Source organism: Xyrauchen texanus, chromosome 8, assembly GCF_025860055.1.
Source record: "Xyrauchen texanus isolate HMW12.3.18 chromosome 8, RBS_HiC_50CHRs, whole genome shotgun sequence".
NCBI classification, from domain to species: domain Eukaryota; kingdom Metazoa; phylum Chordata; class Actinopteri; order Cypriniformes; family Catostomidae; genus Xyrauchen; species Xyrauchen texanus.
Genome location: NC_068283.1, coordinates 27,833,738 through 27,855,311, shown reverse-complemented (window position 1 = coordinate 27,855,311; position 21,574 = coordinate 27,833,738). Strand labels below are relative to the sequence as shown.

At 36.5% G+C, this 21,574-nt stretch overlaps 1 protein-coding gene across 2 annotated transcripts; it reads right to left on the bottom strand.

The window, feature by feature from the left end:
* Nucleotides 1-245: 245 nt before the first annotated feature.
* LOC127647356 (probable mitochondrial glutathione transporter SLC25A39) lies at nt 246-20,780 on the bottom strand. 2 transcript variants are annotated; one of them, XM_052131544.1, is made up of 12 exons: nt 20,614-20,780; nt 16,102-16,211; nt 15,836-15,895; nt 13,657-13,707; nt 10,632-10,741; nt 10,469-10,536; nt 9,492-9,616; nt 9,213-9,386; nt 9,012-9,121; nt 6,349-6,430; nt 6,094-6,177; nt 246-1,546 (listed from the first exon to the last, which is right to left on the bottom strand). In XM_052131544.1, exons 2-12 carry the CDS (start codon nt 16,196-16,198, stop codon nt 1,428-1,430), a joined length of 1,080 nt encoding a protein of 359 aa, XP_051987504.1. In that variant the 5' UTR covers nt 16,199-16,211; nt 20,614-20,780; the 3' UTR covers nt 246-1,427. The 2 variants fall into 2 exon arrangements, with proteins under 2 accessions (XP_051987504.1, XP_051987505.1); XM_052131545.1 differs by lacking the exon at nt 13,657-13,707.
* Between the last annotated feature and the right edge of the window lie 794 nt (nt 20,781-21,574).

Sequence of the window (21,574 nt, the reverse complement as noted above, 5' to 3'; positions counted from 1 at the left end):
AAGCAAACCTGTCTGGCTTGGCTAGGTGACCAGATGAGACCAGTTGTAGCTGTGTTCCCCTTCATGTATTAATGCTAGTATTATTCTTACTAATACTGTTAAATATGATTATCATTGATGTAAAAAGGTTATTGCATGGAAACCCCAAAAGGCTTATGTTCTTGTCCTTTAAGAACAAATGAGGTTGATTTGTGAATATAAGAAAATGATACACCAAAACAAATCAATAACTAACATAACACATGTTGATATTTTGAAACTTTTATTCTTTACAGAAGTGTGCAATAACAAAATATTAGAGAATATATTAATTAAAATTATCAGACAAACATAATCCTTAAAAAAAAATTCATTTTTTCATTTTTGCTTGAATGGTACTCTTACATTTAAGAGTAAAGCATCCTGATCATATTTCATAAGCAATCATAGGTCTGTTTTGTTTTCATTGTTTTTTTAAGATACATTTTCACATTCACTCTGAAATGCAATCAGTAACTTTCAGTTATGCAGTATGATTCATGTATGGAAAGTGATGCTTTTCTTAAATATAAGCTTTTCGGTACATTGAGCACAGTGTAATAATTTCAAGTCAGCAGTATGTTTACTTATGTTTATTGTTCATATTTGAAATAAATGAAGTGAATTGGTGTAGTTCACACTCACAGAACAAGACCAGGGATCAACCCACACTAGAAATCATCTGGTCTAAAAAACTAAACAAAAAGGGTGCATTCCATTTTCAAGGAATGAAATTAAACCAACAGTGTCACAGATGTTTTGGTCCACAAAGGACAAGTCTAGTGGTTTCAGACTTGAATCTGACTTATTACTTTTAAGAAAAATAGATAACAAAATGGGATTGTCCCACTGAAAACAAAGAACAAAATCTAACAATGAGTGGTTTATCCATTCTGTGTGAGGTTCTTTAACATGAACAGTAGAGGGCATCACAGTGTCTTTAATGAACGTGAAAAAGTCATGTACTGCAGGTACAGCAAGCTGGATGCCAAGTCCAACTGGCAGCCATTTCAATAGGTGGGGTATCGTGAGGAAGTTTTTTATGCCAGCATGCTTTCGTAAAATTCTATTTAAGGCATCACAGGGTATTGGTGTATATTGTGTATTGTCACTGGTTCACAACTGAGGGCTTAGGTCCCAGATGCAATGGAAGCTTTTGATTCCTGGTGGGTATATCACCCAACAATTAGAGTTTCTTTCAGTAAAAAAGGGACTCGGAAAAAGCTAGGCTAAAGTCATCAGTGTTTACTGTAGTGGAACAGCCATACTGAAAAGGAGGTGTGTCTCTTTTTCTCAGGGCTGCTGCAGCTGTGGATTTTCAGTGCGTTGCTTCAGTTGGTGCAGCGTCAGAGCGTGGTCCTTATGGGAGGGGAAAAAAAAATGACAAACAGTAGGTCCTCATGACCACTTCAGAGTCCACACTGTGCCTGGTTTAGATTACGCTCATGAAAGAAGGTCTTCCCAAACTCATAAGTGCTGATCATGACTGCACAGGCGGGAGCAACTTTAATCACTCTTGGGAGGAAACCTGAAAACAAAAAAATTGGTTTATCTAAATATGTATTCAACATCAATTGCTGTTAAAACATTAAAAGGTGAAGGGTGTCATTTTGGTGCCACTAGCACAGAAGGAATGCAAAAATAAATGACTGTTTTCAAAAAGGTTTCCTGTAACACCACTCCCAAAACGTACTCCCTTGGTTGAGCATCAGGATGTTCGAACAAACAAGAAAATTTTCTGATAGTGCCACATTGAATACACTTTTAGAAAAAAAATCTCGAATAGCTTATTTATTGCTGTCCCAGCATACTAAGCTGGGATCCAAGAGAGTAATTTAACAAAAAAAAGAAAAATCTTTTCACATAATTTTACATAAGGCTGTCGGTGTAAAGCATTAGTTCAGAACAATTAATTTGATAAAAAATAATGAGTTAAAAATATTAACGTTCTTAGAAAAGTCCTTATAATACATCTATCTCAGACAAATTGGCAAATTCAACAGCAAAATGAATAGCTGTGGAGTAAAGGCCAATGATAGGCTTATGTTAAATAATGTGTAAATAAAAAAAGCCACTTCTAAAGTCACTTTTGTTTTGCCTTATCAATGCTTTATGCGTCTATCACAATAATGTAATGCATTTTGATTATCTGGATTATTTTTATAAATCCATATTATCTTTATAATTAAAATAACTATTATTATTATTAGAGGGCCTTTCTCAGCAAATACTGTATTTATATATGCAATTAATCGGCAAATCCTGTAATTAATTTGATTACAATTTGTAATCGATTGACAGCCATAATTCAAATCTTTACTGTTATAAGCAGTCCTCACTTAACTGATTTGTGTCTCTATTTAAGAAGGTAAAGTCATCAAGTCAACGGGCCTCATTCAAATAATTGCGTGGACTTTGCATACTTATACACATGAATAGATTCACAAAATGTGAGTACACAAATTAATTTGTTCTTAAACTTGTTTTAATGTTAATGAATCCTGATTATTCTAAATGAAGTAGCGTGTGCACAAAGGTAGTAATTTACATAAACACATCCAAACCATCTCTATGTAAGGGCTTTCAGCATTACCGCACCTGGTAACTTGTAAATGTATAGGGTAGGATGTTGCTGAAGCAAAGGTCAAAAAACATAAAAGTTTTGATGATTTGATAGAAATTATAAAATTTTGAATTTTACAATATGTACCACATCCTGGATGAACTTGGGTTGGAGTGTTTGAAGTGCAGCTTGAGCAGGAGAATTTATTTATCTCATCATCTACGGGTTCAGGCTGTGTGTATGTGTGTTACATAAGGCAGTACTCAATGTGGAAATAAATATTATGCACGCCTGCTGCCTTCTTTGGATGTGGCATCCGATCATCAGGCTCCCTCTCTGGAATCAAACCCTAATTCCCTGTAACCCATGATCACCATAGTAGCCATCTAAAATACCACTGAAAGTTGATAGGGCAGACATCTGAATTAGTCATTGCCTCAATGGAGATTGTGCGATAAACTCAAGGTCACCAAAGCAGATGGGTTTTGGGTCTGATAAATGCACGCATCCCGCTGGTTCACAACCCGGTTCACCAGGGGGTGTTGGTCGTAGGGCTGGGCGATATGGCCAAAATTGTTATCACGATAATCTTTTCATAATGTTGGATATAGTTATTTATCACAATCTACATTTACACATTGCACTTCCTTTTTTTTTATTTCAAAGTTGATGGAAGAAAAGAAGAAAAAATGAATTCTAAACAGTCAAAATAATCTCTATAAAACTGCACAGGGGGTCCAGAGATGGCCAAAGCAGTGGGGTCTGTGGGATCTTTTACCAATTTTACAGTTTTTTACCGTTTATCAATTGAAAATGAATGTTAAAAGATCATCTGTTTGTTCTGAAGCATAGTGACATCAGTCCAGTATTTGTTGGGATATTTTTACATTAAAATGAAATATTTATTTCTTTAGATTCAGATACCCAAGTATAGTGCATAGAATCCCTTGTGACTGTGGAATGATGCTGAATGTGGGTTCAGGACTGTCCCAAGAGAAAATTTAGAAAAAGTTTTTTAAAAACTGTAAAAAACATTTGTATATTTTCATTAAAGTGAGAGACTAGTCTACCAACTAGTAATTTTTAGTTAATTTTCACAAAATTAGAACAGAAATCGATTTGTTTATTATTAAAGGCTCGTAACATGCTGATTAATAAAGATACATTTAGAAGGGAAAAACGTTATGGTCTAAAACAGGAATGTCCAAACTATGGCCCGCCGACAGCGTTGATGTGGCCCGCGAAAGGTTCTAGAAATTTTGTCCCGCTATTGACACATTTTATCAAATTAATATTCTGAACACTGAGTGTCGCTGGCTCGTGCAGCCACATTTCAAAACGCATCGTCTCCAAAAGTGTGTTCTCGTTAGTTGCCACCAGCTTCATACATTGGAAGAGTTCAGGAGTTTTTAATGAATGGAAGAAGCACCACACAAAAAATATTCTGCATTTGTGAAAGGACTGATATCAGGTTAGATCTTTTGCTCATGTACTCATTCTCGATAAAATATCCCGATATAACCACGCATCATGCAACTGAGAAGAGCTGTCCATGTGCAGCGCGAGTGGCCGCACCAAGTTTAATGAGCGCAGACATTTCTATAACGTCCTCTATAGCGCTGGGAAGTTTAATTCGTTGTAGTGATTTGGTTCGTTCTGATGTTTCATTGAAACATGAAAAATGATTCATGGATTTCCCATCACAAGGTGAGAGTTAGGACATGGGAGAGAGCATGAGAAACTTGTGTATCTCTCCGTGTACTGCACACGCTCAGCTTGCACTTGCGCGTCAGTCAAGTTAAATATAGAGCGCAAAAATTTGTTATCAAATTAAAATAGAAAATTAAAATAGTATTTGTAATAGAAGTAACAACATAACAGAAACTGTTTGAATTACTATATAAGGAGCAATTCCTTGAATAATGTCAAAGCAGAAAAATATTCTGATCATTAAGATCACACCCAAGTGTCACACCCAAAACTGCTCAGAAGCAGCTCTACGTGCTTTGCATTGCATGGACCTTAAAGTTAAAACATAATATCAAATAGGAATTGAACATAGCCCAGTATAATATTTCATATAATGTTAAATTACTGCATTGTCAGAAATAAACTTTTCGATAAAGGGGCCAATAATTGCCCACTGAATTTAATTTTCAGGGGTATTTTTTTATGTTTATGAGGGCATAGTTTCTAAATATATAAAATTCACGGTGTTAAATGTACTTCTTTTATTAAAACCTATTTTATGTCATAACAGGTTATGTTACTCTTAAAGTAGAATTTTAAGGACTTTATCAAATGGTATTAAAAAAAACAGAACCTAGGGCATTTTTTACACCAACATTTTGAACGTTAGGGCATTGTGTCACTTTTGGGAATTTTTGCCCAGAGCCTCCTAATTTCTGAACCAGCATCACTATTCTATTGCTATTAAGTGTTCTTGTTGAGAGAAATATCCTTTATTGATCAAAAAAATGTGATTCAAACTTGGAATATAGGTATGGAATATAAATATGATGCAATTGTGGCAATCTAGTTGCATCGCATCTAGTAACTTTTTTGTTATTTATTTTTTACGATGCAGCCCCCGACACGATTTCTTTTTACATCTGGCCCCAGTAGAAAAAGTTTGCACACCCTGGTCTAAAAGGTGCTTTGAAACCATACAGAAAGATCAGAGCTGTTGTCCACTTCACTGTTGTTCTGTCGCGCGCTTCACTAGAGATGATGAGAGGACGCAACCGTTGTCATGAAGTCTTGCGGTGCGGATGGAATCAATCCGGTGTCCGACGTAACCTAATTGTTAGAAAGGCAGCTAGCATAAGCAAGTTCATCCAGTCTGATCCTACGTTACCACTGGCACGTTGTGAGCGAAGCGGAGAGTGTTTTCAATTAATTCCTACGAAAGCAGAGCGTCATGCACGCAAGGTGGATCATAGGATTGGCAGCGGTGCGGAGGAAGCTCTCTACTAGCGCTGTGAGCGCCTTTGAGCGGATTTCGTCCACCCCAGTGGAAACGCAGCCCGAGAAAGCCGAACTGCTTGTGTTTTAGCGACATGCAGCAAATATCGAAAATTCCTCAAAAGCTTATCGTGGATTTTCTTTATCGTGATATATATCGATATTGTTTTATCGCACAGCCCTAGTTTGTCGCGGTCTTAAAACAGCACAACAAGTGCATAAGCCATTTGTGCGCTCTTGCTGAGTGAACACGGATGGACCCTATCCCTGCTTGAGCTTTAATGTACATATTTTTGGTTTCTTTGAAATAAGACTATAAATAGTAGGTAAAAGATATTTTCTCTCACACACACATGCGCACGGGCACACACACACACATTCATTTTGTGTTATTCCATGTTTATAAAGACACTGGGGGTTTGTGATTTTTGCATACGTGTGTTTTCATATATTTCTGCTTAAAAACATTAGTAAGCAGATTTTATGCACAAATTCCTATGTAGACATGATTAGTAAATGAAGCATCTACTAAAACTACTAGAGCTTACCTGCAAACAATCCCCTGTACCCCATGTCAGTCCAGATATTCCTCATTATGTTCCAAGTGGAGGATGGTTTATTCACAGAGCCTGCTGTAAAATGTCCAAATATCATTAAAATTTGATGCCTGACAACTATAATTAATTACAGCCTAAAGTACCTGTCACTTAATGACATCATGTTTCTAAATATTCAGGTTTGGTTAAACAACTTTTGCTAATGAGTTAATTACTTAACAGGTGAAACAATAGACGTTGCAATACCTCCGAGAGTCTCCATCTCTCCTAACTGGATTTGCCTGTGTGTTTTCACCACATCGAACGGCAAGGTCAGAATTGCAGCTATCTGTGTATAAAAAAATAAATTAAAATAAAAAAAAAATATATATATATATATATATATATATATATATATATATATATACACACACAGTGGGTACGGAAAGTATTCATACCCCCTTAAATTTTTCACTCTTTGTTATATTGCAGCCATTTGCTAAAATCATTTAAGTTCATTTTTGTTCCTCATTATTGTACACACAGCACCCCATATTGACAGAAAAACACAGAATTGTTGACATTTTTGCACATTTATTAAAAAAGAAAAACTGAAATATCACATGGTCCTAAGTATTCAGACCCTTTGTTCAGTATTTAGTAGAAGCACCCTTTTGATCTAATACAGCCATGAGTCTTTTTGGGAAAGATGCAACAAGTTTTTCACATCTGGATTTGGGTATCCTCTGCCATTCCTCCTTGCAGATCCTCTCCAGTTCTGTCAGGTTGGATGGTAAATGTTGGTGGACAGCCATTTTCAGGTTTCTCCAGAGATGCTCAATTGGGTTTAAGTCAGGGCTCTGGCTGGGCCATTCAAGAACAGTCACGGAGTTGTTGTGAAGCCACTCCTTCGTTATTTTAGCGGTGTGCTTAGGGTCATTGTCTTGTTGGAAGGTGAACCTTCGGCCCAGTCTGAGGTCCAGAGCACTCTGGAGAAGATTTTCATCCAGGATATCCCTGTACTTGGCCGCATTCATCTTTCCCTCGATTGCAACCAGTCGTCCTGTCCCTGCAGCTGAAAAACACCCCCACAGCATGATGCTGCCACCACCATGCTTCACTGTGGAGACTGTATTGGACAGGTGATGAGCAGTGCCTGGTTTTCTCCACACATACCGCTTAGAATTAAGGCCAAAAAGTTCTATCTTGGTCTCATCAGACCAGAGAATCTTATTGATCACCATCTTGGAGTCCTTCAGGTGTTTTTTAGCAAACTCCATGCGGGCTTCCATGTGTCTTGCACTGAGGAGAGGCTACCGTCGGGCCACTCTGCCATAAAGCCCTGACTGGTGGATGCTGCAGTGATGGTTGACTTACTACAACTTTCTCCCAACTCCCGACTGCATCTCTGGAGCTCAGCCACAGTGATCTTTGGGTTCTTCTTTACCTCTCTCACCAAGGCTGTTCTCCCCCGATATCTCAGTTTGGCCGGACGGCCAGCTCTAGGAAGGGTTCTGGTCGTCCCAAACGTCTTCCATTTAAGGATTATGGAGGCCACTGTGCTCTTATGAACCTTAAGGGCAGCAGAAATGTTTTTGTAACCTTGGCCAGATCTGTGCCTTACCACAACTCTGTCTCTGAGCTCTTCAGGCAGTTCCTTTGACCTCATGATTCTCATTTGCTCTGACATGCACTGTGAGACAGGTGTGTGGCTTTCCTAATCAAGTCCAATCAGTATAATCAAACACAGCTGGACTCAATTGAAGGTGTAGAACCATCTCAAGGATGATCAGAAGAAATGGACAGCACCTGAGTTAAATATATGAGTGTCACAGCAAAGGGTCTGAATACTTAGGACCATGTGATATTTCAGTTTTTCTTTTTTAATAAAGGTGCAAAAATGTCAACAATTCTGTGTTTTTCTGTCAATATGGGGAGCTGTGTGTACAATAATGAGGAAAAAAAAATGAACTTAAATGATTTTAGCAAATGGCTGCAATATAACAAAGAGTGAAAAATTTAAGGGGGTCTGAATACTTTCCGTACCCACTGTATATTATATCAAATCTGATAAGAAAGGGCAATACAGTATGCTGGACATTAAGTTAATCGTCAGATGTTAATGATATATTCAGCATCCAAGAGGACAAATGTCTTTGGCAAAAACATTATCTCAGCAAAAAGATAGCAAATTTTATACATTTAATTCAATTAATTCAAGAATAATTTAACAATTATATCGGCACTGCAAAACCAAGTCAGTTACAGGACACTTCTACAATGTAGAATGATAGTTTACACAAAAACCTTCCAATTCCTAATATTGTTTTCTCTCCTATATTTATCATTTGTTTTGACATCGATAAGATATAAAACTGTTCACCTGTACTCCCTGTCTCTCTTATCTTTCTCAGTTGACTTACGTAAACACATCAATGCATCTATATTAATTTAGGAGCATTCATATCTAGATAGTGACCAAAATTGTTTTCTTACAACAAATACTGATACAGATTATTTTTATGTTCTTGTGTCCGATAAAAGATATGCAGAACCTTATTAGACTAAAATAAGCCATGAATGTTAAATTGCACAATATGAATATTTTGTTTTTGAAATAATATTTGGTGTGAGTCTAAATTCTTTAAGGTATTTGTATTGCAAAAACAAGAGGACATAAAATATGAGTTTAAATTATTGTATTAGTTGAATACAAGAAGTGGGAAGATGACTGGCAACACGTGGATTTCTAGTGAAATATCACTTTATTCCTTGATGTGCTGTCATTACTCAGAAATATCTGACAACTGAATGGCTCGATTGACCAATCAGAATAGAGAATTCCAGATAGCAGTTTAATAAGTCACTTTATTCAACCATCAAACATATCTGTATTTGAGAGTGAGGAAAATTGACCACGAGATACTCACCGCTCCCGAGATGGCCCCTGCAGTAAAACTGATGGTGAAAGAGGTCTGTGGGACCCTATACCTCTCACACAGCTGTGCCTTCACAAGTTCATAGTTAAACCAATACAGGGCTGAGGGGAAAAAATTTCAAGATTTATACATTGCATATGCAAAACGTCCCTTAGCCATCATAGACTGTCAGGCAGTATACAGGTCACTGACCGGAGAAGGGCACGTCCCGTAGTACAGTGGGACCCCAACCTCTCCAGAGTGACAGCCAGCCATCCTGAGCCACAGCCGAGCGGATACACACCATCAGCTCACTGTAAGGTAGCCTGCGTGACTGCATCTTTGTGCGTACCAACTCCAGAGGGTTGATCACGGACACCGCTCCCACTAAGCAGCACAGAGAGACGTTAATATTTATTTAATATTTAGAATTTATATTTTTGGGTAAACTACTTCTTTAAGAGTCTAAACCATGTGTGTCCATGTACTAACATCTGGCTAGCCCTCCTGCTATGAGAGGGATGTGATCCCCCTGATAGCCCATGCCATAACGCAGGAAGTCTCTCAATTGGTCGTAACAAGTGAAGTAGATGACTGTGGCTGGTACTGCCATCACCCTTCATACACAAATATAAACACACGTACCAATCAGCATTCAAAAATACAACTTGTGCATTATAACATTTTTAAAGAACTGAGTATCAACACTAACAGTCACATTTAAAGGGATAGTTCACCCAAAAATAGAAATTCTTTCATCATTTACCCTGATATTGTTCCAAACCTGTATGACTTTCTTTATTTTGTGAAACACAAAAGGAGATATTAGGCGGTATGTTAGTCTCAGTCACTATTCACTTTCATTGCATCTTTTTTCCATACAATACAAGTGAATGTTGACTCAAATCTCTCCTTTTGTGTTCCATGATATGTAAAATGGGTTCGGAACAACAAAGGGGTGCATAAATTGGAGAATTTTAATTTGTGGGTGTACTATCCTTTAACAGTCAAACTTTTTAGGCCAACTCAGGATCAATGTTTCATGGCAGTTGGCAGTGGAAATATTCTCTGGCAACCACTGGATGAACTGTTCAACAGCCCACTCTGCTCTAGTTAACAGATGAACTAGTTTACAGTGAAGTCAATTCAGACATCTAAACATTAACTTGACATTTATTTATTTGACAAAGTCAAAGCACAGTCATAATCAGTCATAAAAAGTCATAATCATGAGCTGCATATACAGCATGCACTTTTGTTCCAATTTCCAAAATAAAACAAAAAAGGATTCAGAACTACTTCAACCAAAATAGGCCCACACAGAAACCGAGCTATGAACAAACTCTGACTAATCTAAATATTATAGCATGAGTTAAATTTATGCCCTATAAAACTGATGTAGCACAGTAAAGTAGGTCAGAATTCAGTTAATTTTTAACTGTTCCCTGGCACTATGGGGTTGCACTTACATTGTGGGGGGAAGTCCGCTCCACAGAGACCTGAGCCCCTCATGACGTGTGATCTTCACAAATGCATCCTGACATACAAAACATGAATTCATCATCAGTATGTGTGATTCTGAAACCTGGAATACAAATTTTGAAACGTCCATGCAAGTAACTGAATTTTTACCACAGTGCCGCTGAAGTGGGTGGGGTTTTTGTACCAGCTGGCACAGGTTGAAACATTCTGACATACATAGATGTGGTCCATCAAGCCGTTACAATAGAGAAAACATTTCCCTAAAAGCAAAAAAATAAAATAATAATTAATGTAAACATAATTTGTAAAATAAGGCTTATTTTTTGTAAATAAATTAGGGATGGGTAGGAATGCCCAAGTAGTAGAGTCAATCATATTCAAATTTGAAAACACAATTACATGACTGCATTTTGAACTGATGAACAATGTAAACAGTGACTTTTAGTTCAGGGTAACATTTGAGAGGATTTGGGAGTTTTGGAGACACAGGATGCATTCTTGTGTTCAATAACATTGAGAAGTTCTGACCTACTATTTTAACTTGAAACATTTTCTTAAAAAAAGAAAATTGCGTGAAGTAGTGCATATGAGGCATATGCACAATTGCTAAATTCGGAATAGCATACTTCCTACTCTTACTACGTCTGCAGTTTATAGATATAGTATTCCAGTAACACTTTACAATAAGGTTCCATTCTTTCACATTAGTTAATGCATTAAGTATCATAAACAAACAATGAACAATATATTTTTTTAAGCATTTATTAATCTTTGTAAATAAAAATACAATTGTTATTTTTTATTTAAAAATTGGATGTTGAAATTAACATTAACTAAAGATTAATAAATGCTGTAAAAGTATTGTTCATTGTTAGTTCATTTTAACTAATGTTGTTTTGTTCTATTGCCCTCTATCGCACTTTTGAGCAATAAAAATGTCCCACATGCACATCCTTAAAATAAATCTATTTCCACAATAGGGTTATTTACAACAACAAAAATAAAACAATGGTCTACACCAGGGGTTTTTCAGTCTTTTTGAAACAAAGGACCCCCAAATACAGTATGATGATCCCAAGGGACCTCCTGAGAGTGAGAACAAAGTAAACTAAAGATATTATAAAAGAGATGTATGCAAAATTTATATAAATGACTTTAATAGTGCCATTGTACTAAAGAAAATTATGGAAAATATATACTTTTATTAATTTGTGTCTTTAGATGTTTAAGCCTGAACATTTTCAATTAAATTCAAATTTATTTGAATAGCACCAAGGTTTTTCTAGCAAGTCAGTCCACTGTCAGCCATCTTTGGAATGCTCTTGGAAGGCTAATTCCAGTAATGCCAGTGCAGCTCCTATCTACTTGAATGGGGAAAGAATGAAATCTCAAAAGACGGTTGGTCAAGATTACAATCAAGGAACATATTTCAAATCAGCAATAATATTTTATATTATTAGACTAATAAATTGTGCTTTTACATCATATTATGCAAAAACACACAATTTCCCCAGCTTGAATTGTTAATGTGCATTCTTGAGTTGATTGACAGGTAATGTCTGTATATAAAAGGTGATTGCCTCTTTTTCTTGTATGGTGGAACTTACTTTCTACATCCGTTGACCTTTGGGTGCAAGAGCTACTTGGTTGGGCATTCCAATTTCTCCCATTAATTTAAATAGAATTGGCCCATCTCTGCTAAATAGTATCTGATAGCACTTTTTACAATAAATATTGTTTCAAGGCAGCTTTAAAGAGAATAGTGAAGTACAAAACAAAAAATTTTTTTTTTTTTTTTTCATAACATCAAATTAGATACAGATTGGTTTTTATTTCTTATGATTTAAAACTATGGCTGTCAACAGAATTTTCTTTTTTTGATTAACCCCATAGTTTTAGAATTAAAGTATTTATCTATGTTTTTTAACTATCCCCCTTTTTTGTCCAAAAGATTTTTTCAGACACCCGTGTGCCCCTCAGACCCTAGTTTGAAAACCCTTTGTCTACACAGTCAGTAGTCTGCGTGACTCCTGTATATTTGTCTTTATACAACAGAAATGTAACGCATCTAACATGTGCTTTTCCAAGTACGAATTTCCTAAAAATATTCTGTTTTTTGTTCAAAGGACTTTGGCAATTAGGACTGAAACCTTAGATAAGAAGTTCTATAAATATTAGAGACCATGGCACTGACCATGCCACAGCAGTGTAAACCAAATCCAGCTTTGGCACAAGCAAGTAGACTTTCTACTATTTTTAGACATTCTGCGAGACAGGTTCAAGGTAAGTCCTTCCATAAAAAAAAGAAAGAAAAACAAACTCCCTGGCTCTTTCCCCATTTGCTCGGTTAATGTTCCACATGTTTGTTTTTTCAACTGAATTCCCTTAACTAGATGGCAAAAAGCACACTTTTAAGATATACCTACTGTATTTTAATGCTTGTCACTCTGGACTAAATAATAATATGCTTGTCTGTTTTCCTAACTGTAAGTTGGTGTTAATCAATATGATCCACACATAGCTAGAGGGAGTTGTCAATTGCCACTTATTGACACACATACTGCCTGCTGCATTCACATTACTGTTTATAGTTCATTCAGCTACTAAAGTGTGCTATGAACAATTGTGAACATTCATTTCAGGAAATGTACATTTAAAAATATCAATATAGGTCTAAGGAAGCTTTCATCTTTGCAGAGCTATTCTTTCTTGGGGGGGGGGGTGTTTGTGCACGTGTTATGTCTGTTTGCACTGTGCCCCCAGTTTGTATTTACCCTTAAAGACAACTTTTTTTGTTAGTTTTTTTTTTTGGCATATCCAACTCAAATCAGTTTAGTTATTATTATAGTCTTACCAGAAAAAAAACAAAAAAAAACAACAAAAAAAAACACATAAATATGACCACTACTCTCGCATGTCTCTTAGCATCGTGCTGACACTTCACAACAAATGGCAACCAATGTAGATATACCAGATATTGACTACACAGTCTGAACAAACAGATCCGATTTCATTACTTGCAAAAAAACAGTGAGGACAGTAAGTCTTTTCTATGTAGCTGTTGTTTGGCATTGTCAGTTCTTTGAATGGTAGTTAGTGTGAGTGTTAGTGTTAGTGAAGCGAGGACTGTGAGTACAGATGACAGTTTGTGCAGTGCCTGCTCTAACATACTCACATTTTGAAGGCCGGATGACCCCAGTCCAGGGCCTTGATTCTGCTGCTAGGGCTATGAGAGAGAGATATGTGCATACAGCAAATGCAAACCACAGTATGAAGGAAGACAAAAGCCTGAGCTATAAAGGCCTTACACTACGTTATTAGCTAAAGCTTGATTCTGCTGGTATTAGACACACATCTTGTCAAAATCTCAGCTTAATCTCTCAAAAGGTAAGTGGAGCAGAGAAAACCAGTCAGAAAGAAGCAGTGATGACTGATCAGACTGACCTGTTTTACAATAAGACCACGTAATAAAGAATGTTTAAGCAGTTATGCATTTGATTGGAACTTGCAGTGCAATTGCTAAATAGAAGCATCTCTATATGAGAGATAGGGCTGCACGATTATGACAAAAATCACCATTGTCGATTATTTCCCTTGATATTGCAATTGCGTTTAATTTCGATGAATACAATTTACATAGGGCATGCAGTTAATCTGGTGGATTAACTGCATGCCCTATTACGTCGGCAACACATCCAAAACAAGCAAAGAACTGTTTCTGAATTACTTTGTGGCTATTTTATCAGTAAATGTCAACTGTCAACTTAACATTGGCCTTCTTAGGAAAAACAAGTTATTTAAATTTTGAATAAATATGTACAAAGAAGCGAGCATTGAACTTGTACGTGATATGCTCAACCACTGCAAAAACACACATTAAATAGAAAATTAAATTGTTAATTACTCATTAACCAATACGATTAGTTAATTGTGGTAGCTGTAATTGTAATCTTAATTATTTATTCGATTAATTGTGCAGCCCTAATAAGAAAACATCAAAGTTGAGCCACATTTTAGAAACAGCGGAGCATGTGCCCTTCTTACACCTGGTATATCCGTTTCGGATCCAAAACTATTTGTGGGGAAATTTAATATTGGTCGCTTCATGAAAAGACCAAGTGTAAATGCTCTCCAAGACGGATTCTCAAAGACCGGAGGTTGTTTGAGATGCATTCCACATGAAACTCGGTCAAGTGCAAATGCATCTGGCCATTCAAGTTACACATGCAAACTTTACTCAGTGAAAACAGAACTTCGTCAGCATTGGGAAAATGCGATAACAGCTGTTACAGAGTCTCGCATAGGGCAATAAAAAAAAAATAACAAACGGATACATGTTGTTGGAAAGAGAAACATTTTCTTTATTTAATTCAGACTGCTGATGAAACTAAAACTGAACACTGACAATGATTGCAGCTGACGCGCACAGACATACCTTACTTACGACAAGCCCGAAGGGAAAAATACAGTGCGCTCACACACAAATGCCCATACAGGGCAAAGTCACTTGGAATCAAATAATAAAGCACGTTACAAATTAGCATAATCACGGAAGTGAACTGTTCTATTTGCATATAATGCGGATTATTTGTGTGGCCAAGTGTAAATGGAATGTGCTTATTCAATTGGATAGCAATCTGAATAGTAAAAACGCATGAAGTGTCCAAGTGTAAATACTTCCTGTGATTCGACCACTCAAACCACATTTACAGTTTTAGCTCGTGACCAGATTTCATTTGTTGTGTAAACGCTAATCCATACCAAAGCGTCCCAGACAGCAACAAAGGGCCAGTAAATGATCCACAGTGCTAAAACAAGCTGATTATGTACAGATTTAAAGGGAAATAACAGTTACAATTTTTTGGAAAAGCACAATGTATACTGTACAAGATTTCACCGAACTTCTTCAGTGTGTGTGCCAGATATCAACCAATATTAAAAGACTGCATGAGGCATGCACATCTGAAGTTCAGTTAACAGATGTACCTCACTAACTTATAATTCTGCTACAAACATGTTTGTGCTTACATTAAAATTATAAATGGAAGAATATCTGAAAGTAACGGTATTTAGATTATTTCAAACATCCTCTGTTTCCCATTTTTCCTTTAAGAGGTTCATCAACATGAATTAACACTGAAGTAATGACTGAATTAAATCAAAGACAATAACGAGGGGCCACAGGATGCATGCAACTACCAAGGTTAAACAGCATGTCTCTGCTGGGCCATTGGATAACCCTCAACGGATCACATATACCAGGTGTAGAGTAAATGGATTTTGCTGTATTACCCCGAGGCCAATCTCACTGGCCAACAGATTCTGTCTGTTTATGAGCTTTATGAGAACTGTACCTTGATAGAGGGGAGTTTGTTGGGCTTGAAGTCTGATCTTCACCACATCCAATGGTGTGACTTTAGAGTGAAAGGGAGAAATGGAGAGAAACGGTGGGACAGAGTGTATTACAGATTTAGCCTCAATACATGAACTGTGATCTAATGGATGTAACGGAAACATAGGCTTAAACTGGACAAATGGAGGAAGTGACATCACAGACATTTGCAGTGAAAACAGAATTTCCCCTAAATAGAGAAATTAATATGCTGATTTGATTGCTTACCAAAAAGGGATGTTAGTACAGCTCCAGTGCCAGATGCCAGCATCTGCTGCATGGGCGTGATGGCAGCCGAAACCCTGACAGCAGGTCCTTCCCCCATCCTGCCGGCCCACCTGAAAGACAGAGTGAACAATTGATACAGAAGTATATAATACACAGATAAGCAGCAAAGGTACAAATTATATGAGCTATACAACATTGTTAGTATAAGCTAAACATTGTAAATAGAACCTCTACTGACCTCATCAATCATTTTCAGATCAAAGAAAGGTCATCTGGTTTTAAAAAGCAATGTTTTTGCCAATTTAGCAACAAATATATATACACACACACACACACACACACACACAGCTCTGGAAAGAATAACGAGACCACTGTGAAATTATCAGTTTCTCTGAATTGACTATTTAGAAGTATGTATTTGATTAAAATAAACATTTTTGTTTTATTCTATAAAGTACGGAGAACATTTCTCACAAATAAAAATAGTCATTTAGAGATAATAAAATAACAATAGGTCAAAATAACAAAAAAGATACAGTGTTTTCAGACCTCAAATAATGCAAAGAAAACAATTTCATATTCATTTGTAAACAACACAATTATAATGTTTTAACTTAGAAAGAGTTTTGGTGGAATAACCCTGATTTTCAATCAAAGCTTTCATGCGTTTCATGGAAATAACAATTCTCAGAGCACCCCCAGATCATCACCGATCCTCCACCAAATTTCACAGTAGTGTGTGAGACACTGTGGCTCGAAGACCTCTCTAGGTCTCCATCTAACCATTAGATGACCATGTGGAGGATCAGTGATGATCTGGGGGTGCTTCAGCAGAGCTGGAATCGGGCAGATTTGTCTTTGTGAAGGGCACATGACTCAAACCACGTACAAGGTTATCCTGGAAGAAAACTTGCTTCCTTCTGCTCTGTCAATGTTCCCCAACTCTAAGGATTGTTTTTTCCAGCAGGACAATGCTCCATGCCACACTGCCAGGTCAATCAAGGTGTGGATGGAGGACCACCGGATCAAGACCCTGTCATGGCCAGCCCAATTTCTAGAACTGAACCCCACTGAAAACCTCTGTAATGTGATCAAGAGGAAGATGGATGGTCACAAGCCATCAAACAAAGCCAAGCTGCTTGAATGTTTGGGCCAGGAGTGGCATAAAGTCACCCAGCAGCAATATGAAAGACTAGCAGAGAGCATACAAAGACGCATGAAAGCTGTGATTGAAAATCAGGGTTATTCCACCAAATATTGATTTCTGAATTCTTCATAAGTAAAAACATTAGTATTGTGTTGTTTAAAAATGTGTATTAACTTGTTTTCTTTGCATTATCTGAAGTCTGAAAGCACTAAATCGTTTTTGTTATTTTGACCGGTTGACATTTTCTGCAATAAATGCTCTAAATGACAATATTTTTATTTGGAATTTGGGAGAAATGCTGTCAGTACTTTATAGAATAACGTTATAGAATAAAGTACTGAGATATATATATATATATATATATATATATATATATATATATATATATATATATATAAGAAAAACAACCACTAGAGGCAAGGGTGATCATTATGGCACAGCGCTTTGATATCTTATCTACTGAGCACACTGCTGTGGGTGGGCCACCCTCCACATAGTCTACATACGCAGCCTTTTAAGATGTAATAAAACATGACACTTTGACCGATAGCAACTGTGCTGCAGGCAGTGCTAGCCTGGATGTATTCTGCATGCAATACGCCTTCATTCACAGCTGTATTCATTTAATTAGATTGTACCCAGTCAAAATGCACAAAGTGCCGAAGCCTGAACCAAACACACTCTTATGCCACAAATACAGAGGGGAAAATCTATAATAGGGGTGCACCGATCGACCGGTCACCGATCGAAATCGGCCAATATTCGTCTTAAATCCGTGAACTTCGATCAGCCAATTGTGCCTAGATTTAGGGCTGATTTTTTTTGCAGCATGCAGGGAATAACACAAACACTACTAAATTTAAGCATGTCAGAGGGGCCTTCGGCAATTCTAAGCATTAACGAATTTAAACTTTCAGACAGTGTAATTCACATGAATATGCCGTTTTGTTTTTTAAATGTATGAATATTAAATTGCCAATTTTCTAGTCATTACAGTAATAATTCTGACTCACTGCGCTGTGAGCACAAAGAGGATAAAGAGGCTGCTAATGGGTATAAAATTCATTAAACAGCAAATAAACATGCAAATACAAATCTGAGCACGTGAGTCCTGACAAAATCAGAAGTAGTGTTGAGCGATAGAGATCATGAACACTTTCATCTTCACTCCGTTCAATATGCTCACTCGCGGTGTCAAACAAACATGCAGCTCTCCAAGTTCTCTCATCTCAGCGCTATTCTGTGAGGATCCCAAATTAAATCAGAATAACATGTGTCACATAATCACTAATCACAGCAATTACATTTTAACCATAACGGCACAGAGTCTTCATGCATTTGCTTAATAATTAGTGATTTGTGTTACAGCAAAACGCCAAATACAGTAAACAAATCATAGATATTAATGATTTCTGACTGCAGCAGTTTTTAAGCTTCAAATGGATGTTTTATATATATATATATATATATAATCTTTTAAAGTATCTCTGCTGTGTGCAGGTTTGGGGAGTAATGAAATACATATAATAGGATTACGTATTTAAAATACAAAATATAAGTAACTGTATTCCACTACAGTTACAATTTAAATCATTGGTAATTAGAACACAGTTACATTCAAAAAGTATTTTTTCCTCAAATACCTTTGATATTAGGGCAAAAATCATATTCTTGATAATATTTATTTGTATTGTTTTCCTGTAAAAATATCTAAAAATCCTTAAAACAAGATCAGTTTGATTGATCTTGTTTTAGAAACAACACTGCATAAGATATTTAGGTTTATCAAAGAATGTATTTTTAACCTGTGTATTTCGTCTTACTGTACTGGCAGAGGTTTTATAGTCAAAACCAGCGGAAAAAAAAAAATCAACCAGTGCTGAAGAAGTAATCCAAAGTATTTAGATAAATAAACGGAATACGTTACAAATGACATTTTACAGCATGTATTCTGTAATCTGTAGTGGAGTACATTTCAAAAGTAACCCTCCCAACCCTGCCTGTGTGTAATGCTCTCATAGTTTTTGTTTGCCAGTATATCACAATGACATTTTGATACTGACAACAGAACTATTAATAACGGTTTTCAATACAAATAAATGTTAGCAATTCACATTAATGTAATTTTTATGTAATTTTTGTAACACTTAATAAAAAGGTTCCATTCTTTAACATTAGTTAATGCATTAGGTATCATGATCAAACAATGAACATAAATGCTGTAAAGATATTTTTAATCATAATGTTAGTTAATAAAAATATAATTGTTCATTGTTAGTTCATAGTGCATTAACTAATACAACTTTGGTTTAAAAAATGTATTGGTTTATGTTTAACTATCATTAAGTTCATTAGTTCACGTTAACAAATGGAACCTTTTTGTAAAGCATTACGGTCATTTTACTGTGTGGGGCATTAACATATAACTGCAGAATATAACTTTATTAAAATAAAAAAATCAGAGATCGATATCAGCCTCAATTTTCCTGATCGGTACACCACTAATCTATAAGCAAATAACCAAAGGGCTGATAGGCTTCCATCTCTGCAGAGGTATAATGGCCTCTCAATCCAAGGACACCCATTCAGACCATTAATGTTTATTACAGTATGAAGTACAGAAGCCTGCTGCACATATAATGCTGGATTACTGTAATATTGAGTAATGCACACAGATATCTCACTCTATTAAATGGGGAGAAATTGACAAACATGCACCTTAATTTCTCTCCTTGTGAATCCAGACAGACAGAAAATGTGTACAACTATCAACAACTGCAATTGTTGACAGCTAATAAAACAACCTGAAGTGTGAGCAGAGATATTTTTGTGTTAACTATTTTTGTTTTACAGTCTATGGAACTGAATCATGGCATTCAGCCAATGCTAGTAACCAGTAATGTAATCACTTACTAATAATTGTAAACCCTTCAATTCTAACCTAAAACAGAATAATTAACTAATTAACTGGCAGGCCCATTACAGTCTTACAGAAAAACAAATATTATGACTTTCCTCCTAAACTCAAGAAAAGCAATAATTATTAGCTCCAATTAAAAAAAAAAACAAAGAACAAATTGTTCTGTCAACCCAAAGAAATGCGAGGAAGTTGATCAAGCTAAAATATTGCCTGATCAGAAGAAAGCACACCAACTCACCTGGTAACTATGATTAGTTAACAACGCGTCAGACATGTTATGAAATATCAAGATGATTATTTAACACTAGATTACTCAATAACGGCTCTCTTCATAAGCAGTAATAGCGCAAGACAATGTTTAGGGAGCAGTGACATTAACTAAGACCCTTTGAAGTCGATGGTAGATGAGACAGCTCAGAATAATTTTCTCCTGCAGACAACTCACCTTTAATCTAAAACAGGAGGGTTTTCGTGGATTTCGACGTTTTCTGCCATGCTGAAGTGTCTCTCCGCCATTCAGTCGGATTGTCTCACTGCACAAAACAACATCCAGCAGCCGCTAATGAGACGATACTGCGCCCTCCGGAGGCTGATCTGCTGCCAAAGATACGGTTAGGGTTGGCTTGCTCATTCTCCTGTTGAAAAACATCCCAAACCAGTCTGAACTGGTTTGCTATTCTTAACTGCTCCCTCTGTGTGACCAGCTGAAAAGTGCCCAGAACCCCTCTAAAACCAACCAACCTGACCTAGCTATTGAGACCCACTCAGACCAGCAAACAATCTTAGGCTGGTGTAATATTTAAAGAGATAATTCACCCCAAAACGCAAATTCTCTCATCATTTACTCACCCACGTGCCATCCCTGATGTGTATGACGTTTGCTATTCTGCTGAACAATAAGATTTTTAGAAGAATATCTCAGCTCTGTAGGTCCTCACAAGTGAAAGGGTACCTACATTTAAAAAAAAAAAAAAAGCACATAAAGGCAGCATAAAAGTAATCCATATGACTCCAGTTTTTAAATCAGTGAGCACGTTTACATGCACGTTCTTAAACCGATTATACCAAGCCGACAATGAGTGCGGTCATGTTAATAAAATAAACATTGTAAAGGCCATAAATGGCTAATGAATAACCTGATCAACACAGGTAGAGTTTTGCTCATTAAGGCAGTTTTGCGTGCCATGTAAACACCTTGCCTGGCACATGTTGAGCGCATGCCTCTTCACTGTTTCACACCAAAAGTAGAGAATAACATGATTATTTCAAATGCCAGGTAAATATGGATTTCTTGCTATGTCTGATTTTTGGGAGTAACCAGCAGATTGGTGTGCATGTAAATGTGCATAATGTCTTCAGAAGCAATATGATAGGTGTGGGTGTTAAACAGGTAAATATTTAAAGGT